At 36.9% G+C, this 15,945-nt stretch overlaps 1 protein-coding gene across 2 annotated transcripts in view; it reads left to right on the top strand.

Annotated features, from left to right (window-relative positions):
- DGKI (diacylglycerol kinase iota) overlaps positions 1-15,945 on the top strand; it is a 452,274-nt gene that overhangs the window by 398,683 nt on the left and 37,646 nt on the right. For both annotated transcript variants that reach the window (XM_061198082.1, XM_061198081.1), the window contains one exon: positions 5,680-5,705. In XM_061198082.1, coding sequence (XP_061054065.1) covers positions 5,680-5,705 — 26 coding nt within the window. The remainder of the gene's footprint in view (positions 1-5,679; positions 5,706-15,945) is intronic.

The raw sequence follows: 15,945 nt of genomic DNA, 5'->3' as shown, positions 1-15,945 counted from the left end.
CCAATAAAAATTAATTTTTTTTAAAGAAGGTATTGTGTTAGGAAGAGCTTGGAGATTTCATGGAGGCTGCCAAGAAAATGCCCGTATCTAAAATGTATTGCAAAGCATTTCACCACCTCATAAAGGCTGAACTAGTCACGATGCCTATCATCTCTGTTCTAGGTTTATTGATTGAAAACAGTAAAACATCGCAAGTAGTGCAGTGTTTCTTAAAGACTTTCACTATCCTAACTAGGACACTCCTGTGCTCTTATTGTTATGACATTGCTGGTAGAACACTGGGCACATTTTTTAGTGTCCTTCAGCCTTGTGATTGACCTACTGGAAAGATTAGAGGCTTTGAAGGGAAACATGCTGATGGAAGGCAATCTACACAACCGTTTTTGTTTCTTAGACATTCCTTGTGTCTTATTGATGACAAGGTCTAGAAGCAGTGCTGTCCAATACAGTAGCCGCAGCTGATGTGTACTCTACGTCTCATTCCCTCAGATTCTTGATATCTGCGTACATTAATCTTATAAAATAATTCATTCCAGGATGCTATAGCCATATGTAAGTGGATAATTTCACATTTTCTGTCCTTTTCCTTGGGAACAGAGGAGAACAAACTCATCCCCTTGGGGAGCTTGGAGACATTGCTGAAGCTGACTGTCTCAAACACAGATTTTTTATTTTTTTAACTTTATTGCTTTAAGAATTCAAGCAACTTTTGGTTTGGAATCCATAATATGGCTGTGCCTGTTTCAGCATAAAAATAATATCTTAAAAATATTTTACCAGTTAAATTTTATAATTCCCCATTTAAAAATGGTGTCTTATTTTCCTGAGGCTTTCCTTATTTTCAAGTTCCCATGTGTACCCTAGCTGGAGAAGTCTTGCCTTCATTTAAAAGGAAAGAAAAGTATGGATATTCAATTAAGCAGCGTTAACACTGGGAAGGGGACTTTCACTAGCAAGTGTTCCAATTAAAATTATAGAAAAGTAAATCAAAGTGGTTAAAAAGCAAAACACTTCCACAAAGCAGATATTTGAAGGGATGAATAAATGAATGGATTCTTAATATAGTTTTAATTGTTATTCACTTCTCCTTAATCCCTTTTTTCCCACTGCAGTGGTGACACTGTGGGAAAGCCCACAGGTTTTTTCTATAACTTAATAGTTCAAAGATCTGGGCAAACCTTTGCTGTTTTCCTCCGCGGTCGTCTTTTAGCTATTTTTTTGACCATTGTGTTTCTTCTTTAAGTTTCTGTTCACAGAGACTCTGTTTCCTTCCCTTGTTTTCTTCCTTCCTCCCTTCCTTCCTCCCTTCCTTGCCTTATTCCATTTATCCATTTCATGGAGATTTGTTAACGGTTTTTACCTGCTTCGTGCCGTCATCTTTTTAGGATGTTCTCAGCCTGAGTTTTGTTTTTCAGAAGATCCTTGTCCTGCTCTCTTCTCTGGGTATTTTTGTGTAGATGTCATGATGGTTCCTTTTTGTTCATTACGCATATGTGTATTGGGTGAGTTCTTTTTGGAACCTCTAGTTTGGATGGATAATTAGGGATAGTGGGTTGGTGTGTTTCCGGAAGCTTGACTTTGAATCTTTTGTCTTCAGACTCTTTCTTAGCAGCTCTCTCCTCCAGGGTTTGATTCTGCTACTGAATGGCTCAGAGCGGAGGGCTTTCTGTCATAGGTTTTGTGGTCCGTGATGTAGCTCATGTCTCCTCAGTTAAGATTGAAACACTCTGTCTCCCTGAAACTTGGTCCAATTTTACTATAGCTGCTCTTCTTCATATATAATAATTTCAGTTTAGGGACATCTTCTAGTTTAGCCAAAGATGATACTTCCTTTTCTGTTTTCTTATTCTCCCTGTTATTTTCCATGAATTTCAAAAAGGATTGAAGAGCGGAGATACTAACGTGGCAGTTTTGCCATACTAGTCTGTAGCTTGTCTTCTGCCTTTATTCTTGCTGTTTTGTAGTCTGCTCGCTACAGCTGCCCGAGCAAAAGCACAGGTGAGAATATGTGACTTCTCTGCTTCAGAACTTTGCTCTGTGTAGCTTAGAAGGTAAATGACAAGCACTTCAAATGGGCCCCTCAGCTCCTACATGAAACGCCCCTCCCTCCTCTGTCTTTAGTCCTGATGTTTATGACTCCTTTACATTTGAGCAACACTGAGTTGCTTGTATATCTTGATAACATGTTATGAAATTTCCTATCTCTACCCCATTTCATATGCCTGTTGCCACCCCCTGGAGTTCTTTTTTCGTACTTAATAGGCTTCTACTTATCCTTCAAAGCCCAGCTCAGATGGTTCTTGCTTTTTGAAGTCACCTTTTACTTTTTTTGGAAGAGAATTGGTCTCCCTCTCTTCTGTGCTACCCCTTTACTCATACACATTTTGATTATTGCATTTTTTCATTATACTATAATCACTTGTTTACATATTTTCCTCCTTCACTAGATTATGAGTTCCTTGAAATTGATATCTTGTTTCTTTTTTGATCCACATCACTTGGCACGGTGCCTGGTACTTAAAAGGATCTCAAGTAATAATTATTATTCAGGTTTGAATCAACATAAAGGGAAAGATTCAAATCTGAATAATAATTATTCAGGGTCAATAAAATAGGAGGGAGATTTTTAAATGCCGGTCTTGAGTTTTTGTTTTCGTTGTCTTTGCTGAATTTGAATGGATGTAAATAAAAATGTAAAACAATACCAAAACCAATAAAACAAAGCAAAATCAAGTATAAATATCCTGTAGCCCATAATAAAAGACTAGGGATGAGGAAAGAAGTGAGGGGGAAAACTCTAAATCCTGGAGCTATTTGAGCGCTAGTGAAGTAATAGTCCGCATTGTGAGAGCAGATAGGTTCTCCAAGATAAAGTGTATGTGGAGGAGAAATGAACAGGCTGGGACAAAGCCACAGTCTTTCAGGTGCAACGGGAGGAATAAGCAGTGAGCTTTCTTTCCTTCCTTTGTTGTCAGGTTAAGGAACATGATCTCTTCCGGGGATTCAACCCCTCTGTTGTAAAAATAACTTATACTGCTGATTTCATGATATTTCATCTCTCCTGAGCTAAGTTCCAGAAAACTTTTTATGCCCATTTCCAGCAATAATGGATGATGTACATGTCTCAGTGGAATAATTTAGTGACTCGCTCCAGTGAAAGGTGAAATAGTGAGGATTGAAATACTCCATATGTCTTAAAATTCCACAAACCCAGGCGTGTGGGAGACATTCAGCACAGAAACTCAACATGACTAATCCTTAGAAAACAGTCTGAAATCGATAGTTCTTCCCCACTGCCTGGACATACCGCAGAAGGCATCCCCTTGGGGCTCTCAAGGAGCCATCTGGAATTTTTCAGATTTAATATTAGTGCTTTGCTTTTTACAGAAAGGCAGCAAAAACCCTCACTGGCCTTCCACCTGAGACATTTAGTGGTCCATTGGCATGGATTTTCCTTTATTCCTATAGCTCTGTGAGAAATTAATTGCAAACCATCCAAGACATGCTTTGCTTCCTTCCCATCAGAAAACACCAGGAGTGAAGATGTTTCCTTGTTGCTGACTCTTTTTTCATGACCTCTGCAACTTAAGAAATTCTCTAATTTCTTTTTTCTTTTTTAATTTTTATTTTATATTGGAGTAGAGCTGATAAACAATGTTGTATTAGTTTCAGGTGTACAGCAAAGTGATTCATTTATACCTATACATGTATCTGTTCTTTTCAAAGTCTTTTCCCATTTAGGTTATTACAGAATATTGAGTTCCCTGTGTTATACAGTAGGTCCTTGTTGGTTACCTATTTTAAATGTAGTAGTGTGTATATGTCAATCCCATTTCACCTCTGTTCAGCCCCCTCTGCCCCTTTGTTTGATGGTGGTCATCTCTGTTGTAGGGGGCACAGGATGTCTTTTGGCTCTGAGAGTGCCCACACTGTCACTAATTTGGAGCTTCAGGTCATTCCCTAGACCCTTCCCTCACAGCTGACCTAGGAGCTGGCAAACTCAAAGGTGGTTTTAAGGTGACGTGGTGATTTCTGAGGAGCTCCAGAGTGTGTCTGAGTCCGAACTCTAGTGTGTGGTGCTGAAATTAATGCAATTTAATACATTTTAATCAGGGACCCACTATGTTCTAAATAAGACATGGTCCTAGGTTCCAAGAAGCTCACAACCTAGTGGGAAGACTGGTGTGTGAAAGTGTGAAATAGGGGGACTCCAGGGAGAGGACACCTGAGGAGGCCCAGCAGTGTTTCTCAAGCAGCTGACACCGCAGTGATGACTTAGTATCATGTCAGGTTCCCTCCCCCTGCTCCCGCGTCCACCACTCAGATACCAGTTTTCTCTCCACCAGATCTGGGGACCCTCTGTAGTTTTCACACACAGAAGTCTACTTGAAGAGACCTATAAGGTTGAAATGATTTCACTTTGCCACCCAAAGGAAGTTCAAGGCTGTCTCACCATTATTCCTGTGTCTTTATACTGTACTGTTTGTTCACATAATGGACAAAAATATTTCTGATCAGTAGATAAAGTGGTATCAGGCATCCCAAAGTAGCTAAAATTGTCCTTCAACCACTGTGCACCCACTGAATGATTCTTGCCCCAATGTTTGTCATCATGTCTCATAAATATTAGTTATATTATGACTACATATAAATATTAGTTATATAAAGTTTGGTAGCTTTACTACCAAACTCATGCATTTGCCTTTGGTCATCTCCCTGCTGTGGGCTCCAGCAGGCCCATCATTTAGAGGAGAGGACCCCTCCCTCCTGGTTTCTTGCCTCTCCCTTCAAAATTCTAACACCTCTGAATGCAGTATTATGCATCTCTCCTTCTCCCAAGAAAAGCATGAGTCAGTAGTCAAGACTGTATCTTTCAAACTTGAGGGGAATTCATCAACAAAGTTGTGTCTGTATTGCTCAAAGTAACTCAATTAATAGCCGAGAAAGAAAAGAAGGTCATTATTGTGAAAGGAGTTGATATGATGATCCGTTGGTATCTTAATATTGTAATTAGACCTGAGCCTCAAATGATATGCAAAAGTTATCACTTTGTAGAAGTTCTGTGGGATCCCAGTGGTTGCCCTTCTGCCTCATCCTGACTCTCACAGGTTTAGAGACATAAGACCAACATGTAGACGGTCTACGTCATACTCACTGAAACATTAAATTCCACAGTGAGTGGAAGCGAAAAGCAATATTGATAAGGGCACATGCCATTTCTCTTACTTCTGTCTCATTTTTTATTGTCCAAATAGATTTCTTTTTTACCTACAGACACTTAATCTAGTGCTTATTTACATCCCTGGTATTTTCTATGGAGGCCCGGCCTTCAGCACTAGTGACCTCACAGGATTTCATCCATCACCACATTTCTGTGAGTTCTTTTATTGTGTGTGATAAATCCAGACAGTTTAAGTTTGTTTCAGTCTTACGTCACCATGCTAATAGACTATTTCAATAACATCTACCACTCAACCAATCCAGGTAAGCTTTGGGAGTGATTAACTGGAATATACCATACAACCAACACATCAGTTACACCATCTACTACTATACTGAATTTCTATTTAACTGAATTTTGGGAGTGTAATTTCTATGAGCTTATTCTTGATCATTGTTGTACCTATAATTATCAGTGTCACTTACAAAAGATTTATCATGCTTATTATCTCATTTTAGGTCACCAGTCTCTTCAGAAGATCACGGTAAGAATCTGTCTTACTTATACTAATTCAGAACTAAAAGTTGAGCTGTGGTCCTTGCATTTCACTGTCAGAGGGAAGAATTATTTAAGAAAATGTCTTTAAGATGTTTGCCTTGTGTTTTTTTAGTGCACAATATGAAGCGCTTTTAAAAACTTAATGCATTCTAGCTAAATTTGATGTCTTGTATTATCTTCAAATCTGTTACAGCTATTTTGGTTGACAAATATTTCAAAGCTTAACGTATTCTGATTTCTGTCCCATCTCCAGATACCGTTAACCCTTGAACAATGCAGGGGCTGGGGGCACCAACCCTCCATGCAGTCGAAAATTTGTGTGTAACTTAGAGTTGGCCCTTTATATCTGCAGTTCCTCCATATTGGCAGATTCAACCAACTGTGGTTCCTGTAGTGCTGTAGTTTTTACTATTGAAAAAAATTCGTCATATAAGTGGACCTGCGCAGTTCAAACTCGTGTTGTTCAAGCGTCAACTGTACTCTGTGTGACTCTGGGCTGGTCATGTAACTTCTCTGAGTCACAGATTTCACCTTTAAAGTGGGGATTTGTAGTAGATATTTCCAAAAGTCCCTTCCAGAGTAGACATTGAGATTTGCAGAGAATGTTGTGAGTCTGAAATTGGTAGTAGTCTGAGTTGTTACGCAGTTGAGGTGAGTTATTTGCATTTTAAGAGATGACTATTTTATTCAAAGGATAAAATGTGTAGTTTTGTCACATATAAGGTTTGGAGTTGTACATTTATTCAGTCAGTCATTCAGAAATGTTTTATTAAGTGTTTGCAATGGGTCAGTTATGTTATATAATCATGTTATACAAATATGCTATATGGGGCTATGTGCAGGGACAATGTGATGTGTGACACAGAACTTTTTCCCTCAAGGAGCTTGATGGGTCCCCTTTTGGGGAAGGGGGCAGTGAAATGACACATACGTACTGCAGTACAAAGTGAAGTTCGATTAATCTTTTATAAAAGAGGGATAAGCCAGGACTCTAAGAGTACCACTGACATTCCACTCCATGCTGTCCCTAATTCAGCTAAGGCACCATTATCTATTTAGCCAAACAAGTTTAAAAAAAAAAAAAAAGACAGCTGTTTTAAGCTTTCCTCTTCACCCTCTCATTGCTACCTGGCCACTAAATTCTATCAACTCTGTTTTTTATACTTCTTTTACCTCTGTTTTCTTTTCCATCCCCATTCCTTTCGTTTAGGGCCACTCCATATCCTACTTGGACCTTTAAAATTGTCTTCTAACTGATAGCCATACCTCCAGAATTCCTTCTTTTATTTCACTGTATACCTACATATCACCAAACTGATAATGGTAAAAATCTACTCCCATTGCCCGTAGGATGAAATCTTTTCAATAGACAATAATTGTATTCATCTTTCCAATATTGAACTTAAACATGGAAGAGAAAGTCCTAAGTGATGGACTCTTTGTCTTCCTCTACTGCTTATTGCTTCTTTGGGCATCCTTCCCCTTCTCTCTATGCTCTGTGCTCTAGCCATGTGGCACTACATCTAATTTCTGAAACTCAGCACGTTTATCATGTTTCCCTGCTTTTAGCCAGGCTGTTCTGACAGAAGTCACTCCTCCTTTTTGCCATAGACAATTTATACTTATCATTTGAGACGTTGTTAATCATATCATCATCCGTGAGAGCTTTCTGCCCTACTTAACACTGCATCGCATATTTTTCTTCATTCTGGAATTTAACTTAAAAATTTGATGCTTGATTTACCTATCTCCCCTGCTAGACTGTGAGTTCTTTGGTATAGATCCCAACAAATAGCAAACATTCAAAAGATGTTCATTAATTGAATACTTAGAGAGAGGTGGAGTTTTTAAGTAGGCCTGTTCTGCTGCCGTATCATAAAGTCTCTCCCAATGTTGGAATGAAGTTGTATCATGTTCTATGAAAAATCATAGGGGAAATTATGTCCAGGCCTATTAAGTCAGAATTAGGCATCACCCACCTAATGATGACCTACTGTTATATGCTATTTTGCTCATCAGTGTTGGTATTGACTAGGTTTTTTATTGCATATTTAGAGGTCCTTGGATTTTCCGGTTCAAATGATAAACCAGAAACTTGTGTTTGGTTTTTATTTTGAACTAGGGTTTCCTTTAATGACCTTTGTTTGCATTTGCCTTCCTGTCTGTAAGAACTTAATCTCCCATTCCAGAATAAAGGGGGATGGGCTTCTGAATTACAATTCTGTAGTCCACTAGGAATTCTTAAGGGTTATGGGCTATCAGCAAGCCATGTCAATGTCCTGGGGAGTCCTGAATGGTGACAACTACCCGGAAGGCTCGTTCAGTATTAACAGCACTTCAGAATCGATTATTTTAAGAAGTGGGTATATGTGATTAGTTAAAGAAACATTATCCAAATTAGAGGGCTTTTACATTTTCATGGCTTCAAAACATTTATTACATGTCCGTGCCTCTTAGTTTGATTCTGCAACTTCCAAAAATGATTCAAATATGTAATGTAAAATTATAATGCTGATTGACCTAATCTTACCTAATTTTCGTATCTTCTAGCCCATGTATCCTTGGAAAAATATTCTTTTCCTTTTCTTTATCACCAAGATTTTCTATTAGCACTTAAAATGTGTTTTCTTATGTTCATACATTTTAAAGTGTTCATGTTTGCTGTGGTTAGCATAAAACCTTGAGTATCATCAAGTATGTCATCAAGCTTGTGTTTGTATACAATAATGACATTGCAGTGTACTTGTAAGAGAGGTAAGGAGTAGCATTTTTGCTTTCTCAAAGTTATGGGTAGAAAAATCGAGGCACATTGGGCAAATGGATTGTGAAATTGGAAAAGAAAGCTCTGTGCCTCTTGACTTTCTATTTTGTTTGCTTTCCACCAGTGATCCTATTCTTCTCTCTGACTGGTCACTTTGGCTATCCCCAGAACAGACTTCATTCTTGAGAAAATCTTATTTTCCAAAGTCCAATAACCCTGACCTTCTCGATCCCCTCAGATTATCCTTTCATGGAAAATGTGCTTGGATATCGTGGCTTTGTTATTTTCCCTCTTAGTTTCAGTTTCCTTACCTGTACAGTGAGGCTATTCGTATCTACCCTGCCTACCTCATGGGATTGTTATGAGTTCAATTGTGAAATCATCTGTGAAATCACTTTCCAATTTGTTAAAAGCACCGTGAACACAATGCTGTTGATGTCAGCAGTGGATGAGGAAGTATGTGTATATTATGATGTTTGCTCAGCATTACCTACTGCCTTTGACAAGTTAAAAGATGTGCTGGGGAGGAGAAGGGTGTGAAAAATGTTTCTTTCAACATTATCATTAAATATTAAATTTTATTGGAAGCCTTTTTATATCTGGGTGAGGAGGAGTAAAATGGTTAATACACAATTTAGCCTGCAGTGACAAAGTAAAGGGACAGTTTCTGATTAGATACGGGGTCATTAGATATGGGAAATTGATGACACAAGGCATAAGTGAAATGTAGAATGTTTCTATTTTTATCACAGAGTATCAGAGTCATTAAGGATAAAGGCTAAAATTTACTGAGTGCTTCTTGTGCAGAGACACTGTGCTAAAGTGTTTCAGCTACATCATTTCATCTTTAACAAAGCACACTACACAGTAAATGTGTTCTCCTGTTTTTAGTGGGGGAAACTCACAGAACTTACGTAACTTGCTGAAGATCACACAGCTAGTTAGTGGTAGAGTTAATTTTCAAACCCAGTTCTAACACTCCCCTCTTGCTCATTTACCCACCATGTCCCCAGAAAACAAAAGAAGGGATTGTCAGCATTCAGGTGAATTGATAGAATTATAGAAAGAAAAAAATTTCCCTCTAACAAGAGGTTATTTACTAATGTGTGAGTAATTTCCTTTAAATGACAAAACAAAACAGATCAAAAATAACAACTTCTCCCTCCTGCTGGGAATGATTTGTCCCCGTAGAAGAAGTAAATACCAATGTCACATTCTCTCATAATTAGTTAACTGAGTGAAACTGAAGCTTCAGGGAAGCCTGCCATGCTAAGTCCCAGGGGGAATGTTACATTTTAATGTTACAGCTGGAAGCCAGAGTCCTACTCCTTGTCAGAAGATAAGCTTGATGGTGATGAATTGCCCTGTCCTACAAGTTTCCTCTGCGTTCAGTGCCTATTGCCCCTGGAGCCACCTCTGGTGGGTGCCCAGGCTGCTTCGCCTGCTCTGAGCGCTCAGATTCTGTCCTGTCCTCTTAGCTTGCTTGCTTTACAGCCTCTCAGAACGCCTCTGTGCTGGGGCACTGACAGAGGGTCAGCTTCCAACCAATGTCTGTTCACTTACAAAGTAAAAGACATTAATTGAGAGGAAATGCCAACAATCTGATTCCCCCTGGCATGTCTGAAGCAGGTATCCCTCTCCTGTCCTAGCCCCCAGACCTGTTGTTGGTAAAAATGGTTCTTTCTCACTTTATATGGTAGTTCTTCTGTTGCAGCAGTAACACAATGAACAAGAATGGGAGTGGAGGCTAGCTGGAGATAAAAACTGTAACAGCCATAACCACCAGTGTAAGTCCCCAAGGACGAGCCACCGTCAGGAATCGAGGCAGTTTTACTTTGCAGTGGGTTGTGCAGGGAAACACATTGTAGAGTGGCCTAAAGCTCCTTAATACATCAGTGGCTGTCTCCGGCTCAAATACCATAGATTCATATTTCTCTCTAGTATAAATATATATGTATATATACATTTACTGAAATAGAAATATTCATAAAAATGTATAAAATTTATCTGCTCAGTTTAAATTATAACCAAAGGAACTACTGTGTACCCAGCCCCCAGTCTAAACAATATTTGTAGTAATCTGGAAGCTTCGTGATTGCCTTTCTGATTACATTCTCTTCCCTCTCCTATGGGGATAGCTACTATTCTGTTTTTTTTGTTAAAAATTTCCTTGTTTCTTTTCATCATTTTACTACACGTATGCATATTTCACCTATGGATATATGTGTGTGTATAAATATATATTTTATAGATGTATTCCATATATGTGTGTATATACATATAGTTTTGCTTATTTTGAACTTTTATAAATTGAATTCTTTTGCAAACTCTTCTGTGATTTGCTTCCTTTGTTACAGAATAATGCTTTTGTAATTCATCCTTGTTGATGAGCATCATATTCATTTCATTAATTTTTCATGTTCTATAGTGTTCTGTTGTATGAATATATAACAATTTATATATCCAAATTCTGCTGATGAATGTTTAGGTAGGCTCCAGGGTTTCTTTCTTTCTTTGTTTTTGTTCTTTTTGCTATTGCAAACAATATTATGAACATTCTTTTTCATAACTCCTCCCGGTGTCCATTTGCAAGAATTTCTCTAGGGTTTAAACCTGGCGATGGCATAGTTAGGTGGTAGGTTATACACATATTTAACTGATCACATAATGACAAACTGTTTTCCAACGTGATCATTCTAATTTATACTCCCAACTGCAGTAAGAGTTCCTAATAATCCACATCTTTGTCAACACTTGATATTAACTGATTAAAATTTTTTGCCATTGGTGGGAATGTCAAATGGTATCTTGTGATTTTAATTTGCATTAAATAATTACATATCAGATTGAGCATTTTTCATATATTTGTAGGTCATTTGTGTTTACTTTTCTATGTAATTCTTTATTTCCTTTGCCCATTTTTCCCCAGTGGGTTGTTTTTTCTCAGTGATTCATAAACATTTTAATGTATTCTAGGTAAAAAATTTGTGTTGACTATACGTGTTGCAAATTTTCTCCAGTTTGTGGTTTATCTTTTCAAACAGGGACTTTCCTTCACTGACTTGCAAAGCCTGTTCTGTCTCCCCATATTTGTGGGTTTCCAGATTCCCTTTTCTGTTTTATTTATCCATATGTCTATTTCTGTACAATACCATGTTGTTTTAATTGCTGTAACTTTGGTAGAAATCTTGATATCTGGGAGATACCTAAAATTTGTTGTTCCTCAAGAGTGTCTTGATTGTATGTGGACTTTTGCTTCTTCATATAAATTTTAGAATCAGCTTATCAAGTTTTGTGTTGCAATTTTCATGGCAATTGCATGAATCTATACATGAGTATAAAGAGAATTGGTATTTTTATGATAATGAGTCTTTTCATCTCAAACCACATCTCTTTACATTTAATTTTTTTAAACTAATTAACCTTTTAAAATGCCTATCAACAGAGTTTTATAATTTTTTTCATGAAGGTTTTGGCCATCTTTTGTTAAATATATTCCTAAGTACTTAACATTTTAGTGATATTTTATATTTTTAAAATTATATTTTCTAAGTGAACATTGTTGGCGTATTAAAAGGCAATTGACTTAGAATCTTGTTTCAAAATCTTGAATCAGGATTCCTGCTAATCTTTTATATTCATAAACTTTATCTAAAGGGTCCTTTTGTGAGGAAAGTATTTTCCTGAGAATTTTGTTTCATCTTTTCCAGTCATTGTGCTCTGTATGAGTGTTTTCTCATTCTTTCTGTGCCGATTAGAACTCTCGGTATAGTATCAAATACACGTAGAGATAGCAGTATTGCCTTGTTCCTGACCTCCAAGTCAGTGCCATCCACAAGTCACCATTACTTGTGAAGGTCACTGGCAGGTAGTCGTGGTGTTGGTGGTGTGGTTGTTTTGTGAATAGACTTTTAAGGATTTTCCCCTTCATTCAAATTTGTTAAATTCAACAGGTATTGAATTTTACTGAATTTTTTATTCATCTTTTGAGATGATAATATGCTTTTTCTCATTGGGTCTTTTACTATGGTGCACTTCACTGATTGATTTTTTAGTAGAAACCACTATTATATGCATGAGATGAGTTCAAACTGGTTATTACATTTATCTCCTTTATATATTGCTGGGTTCAGCTTACAAATATTCTACTAGAATTTTTACTTCCATATTCGTGAGTGTGATTGGCTTTTAATTTTTCTTTTTTATAGTATAGTGCATGTATGATGTTCGTAGCTTCATAAAATGAACTGGAAAGCATTTCCTCATTTCCTAACATCTGGAAGACTTTGTGTAACACTTGAGTTATCTATTTCTGGAATATCTTAGAAGATCCCATCAGTAAAGTTGTCTGGGGCTGGCATTCCCTTTGTGGGGAAAATTTCAATGACAGATTTGTATTTTTTAATGTTGGAGGAGATAGATTTTCTATTTCTTCTTGAATCAGTATTGGTAACTATTTTTAAAGGAATTCATCCATTTTATTAAAGTTATTTTTAATTTTTTGGCATACATTTTTAAATACTATCTTACTGTCTGTGTAACTTCTATGAGATCTGAGGTTACATCTACCTTTTCATTTTTAATATCATTTGTGCCTGCTGTGTGTGTGTGTGTGTGTGTCTCCCCTCCACCTCTCTCTCCCTCTCACCAGAGGCTTAGAGCCCTCTTTATGTTACCGGTTTTTCAAGAAACCATTTTTTACCTTCATTGGTCCTCTGTATTATGTATTTGTCTTCTGTTTCATTAGTTTCTTATGTTTACAGTTTCCTTCCTTCTAATCATTTGGCTTATTTTTATTCCTTTTCTACTTTTTTTCTAACATAGACATTTAAGTACAAACATTACCTGAATGCTTTCTCTTCCCCATATATCTCCTTCTGGAATTCCATTTAGATGCATGTTAGACATTTTCATGCTATCCTATATATGTTTTACCCTCTATTCCCTATTTTATATCTCTTTGTTTCTCTGGAATGCATCCCAGATAATTTCTTCAAAGTTGTTTTCTTGTTCATTTTTACTGATTTTTATTCCTGTTCATTTAAGATTATTCTAGGTGAGCTGCTCATTTCCTTGGGCCTTTATGCACGAGAATTCTTTAAGTCCTTCAGAGAGGTTTTCCAGTCACCAGAGAAAACTACCAAACTTGATTAATATAAATTAAATTCTCCATTTGTGAGTTTGTGTGTGTGGGTGCTTGTTTGGTTCTTGTTTAGAATGTACAGGAAACACAGAGACATTAATTCAGAGTGCATCGTATTCAGATAATGGCAGTAACTAGTTAATGTTCATCACCAGTCATTATGTCTAAGTCTCTCTAGTTATTTTAGTTGTCTGAACCACATTCTCTGGTAGATTCCTTAGGAAACCAGTTTTTTTATACAATAGCAGTTGGTCTGGGTCTTCTACCCTTGAAAATTAATTGTGCTGCATACAAACTCACTGGGGCACATGTTCTTTCCTTGACATTTTAAATATTACATTTTTCTCCTGTCATAAAGCATTTGCTATTAAAGTCTAATGATAATATTCTCCTTATAAAAGTCACTTATTTTTGGTCTTAATACCCAAAGGATATTTTATTTTCCTTTAATGTTCAGTATTTTTATGAAAATATGCCTGGATGTAGATCATTTTGAGACATGACACTATCTAAATATAAAGTTTATTATTTTTTAAACTTCAGAACCGTGTTCTTGAATTAAGTGTTTGTTCTGTTTTTTTGCTTTGGTTTTCTTCAGAAATTCATTTTGTATGTTTGTTTTATCTTCTTTGCTTATCTTCAACCTTTGCCATTTTCTCTCACATTCTTTTTATCCCTTTCCTCTTTTTGATTTTTAAAAGTTCTTTATTTGTTTCTTCTACTTAAGGCTTTATTGGTTGAATTTATTTGTTCTTGTGTTCTTTCTAGTTTAATTTGCAAAATGTTTTATTCTTTTATTTCTGGTGTTTTGTTGAATTAATATCACCTCATTTCTGAGTTATTCTAATTCTGATTCATGCTATTTCTTTGTATCATGTGTCTTTAAGCTCATTTGAAATAGCACGTTACTACTTTTTTTTTATAGCAAGTATTTGTGATTCACTTCCATTATCTGTGGGAATGTTATTCTGTTCCTTGTTGTTGGTTTTTTTCCTTCATGTGAGATTTTACATCCTTTTTTTGATACTTTATATGAAATTAGTTTTTCTGAAATTTAGAAAGAAAAACATGTGTTAGCTGTTCTAACTTCAGAGAGCTCTTTCTTCGGTTGGTTTTGTGTACTGTTAAAAATGTGGTAGCTTGCTTTCTCAGCCTTCCCGGCTTTGATCCCTAGCCTCACTTCCATCCAGACCTCTTTCCTTCACTCCTGTTGCCCCTGTTCTGCTCAGTGTGTGTTCCACTTAGAAAAGTACCCTCACTTTAGGTCCTATCTTGAAGGGGAGCCCTGGATGGTCAGTTTTAAGAGTTTCCAGGGGCTGCCCCAGGTACTTTTAGTCCTTACTGGGGGCCCTTGCACTCATGTGCTGTGGGAATGGGAAAAGCTTCTGACAGTTTCTGTAGGTGTTCTCACCTTGGCCCACTGTACTGTTCAGTGAACACCTGTTGGCTGTTTTGAGGCTTCCTGTTCTCAGGTCCATCAGCTGCCCTGCTGCTTCCCTGTGCTTTCCAGCACAGACGTTGATAGAATGCAGGTCGTTTGACTCTTGGTGTCTTCTCTCCAGCCACTCGTAATTTTGAGGTTTATAAGGGTCTCTTGTTACTTCGTCTTAAATGTTGACCATGTGTTTTTGGTTCTTCTGGTTCCTCTGTCTCTCTATATGTGGAGACTCAGGAATATTCAAATAGTCTGCTGCAACTATTACCACCATCTTCCCACATTTCCTGATTTTTTTTAATCCAGCATTTTAGCTTAAATTGTTAAGGAAGTAGCTCATTCCCCTTATTATCAAAAAGAGAAACCTATATTCTTTTTTATTTAAATAAAAGTTACACATCTTGAGAGTTATATATTTTTTAAATATCTATGATACCTCCTGAAATTAAAAAAAATTTTTAAAGAATAATTGATTTTTGAGAAACTAAGGTTGGAGGGATTAATGGTTTGGGTCCTTGTGTTTTAGCAAAAATAAGTTCAACTGCTCCTTTGAAATTATTTGGCATAATATACTCTTATGTGTACTTAAAACTGAAAAACAAGGTCAGTATTTATTAAAACTTAATAAGTTCCAGGCAGTGGCTTAAGGGATGTTCTGCTGAGGTTTAGAGAGGTTAAGTAACTTTAAGGTCACACCAAACTATTATATACTGAACCAACTGCTCTAAATGTTTTACATATATTTAACTTTCACAACATAGTACTACTATTATTCCCATGTTACAGATGAGGAAGCTAAGGCACAAACCTATTAGGTGACTTGTTCAAGGTCACATGTGTAGAACTAGGATTCAAACTCATACTCTAGATCCAGATCCCATTTTTAG

Source organism: Eubalaena glacialis, chromosome 8, assembly GCF_028564815.1.
Source record: "Eubalaena glacialis isolate mEubGla1 chromosome 8, mEubGla1.1.hap2.+ XY, whole genome shotgun sequence".
NCBI classification, from domain to species: domain Eukaryota; kingdom Metazoa; phylum Chordata; class Mammalia; order Artiodactyla; family Balaenidae; genus Eubalaena; species Eubalaena glacialis.
Note: the sequence above shows the minus strand (reverse complement) of the source record. Positions and strands in the feature narration are given on the sequence as shown.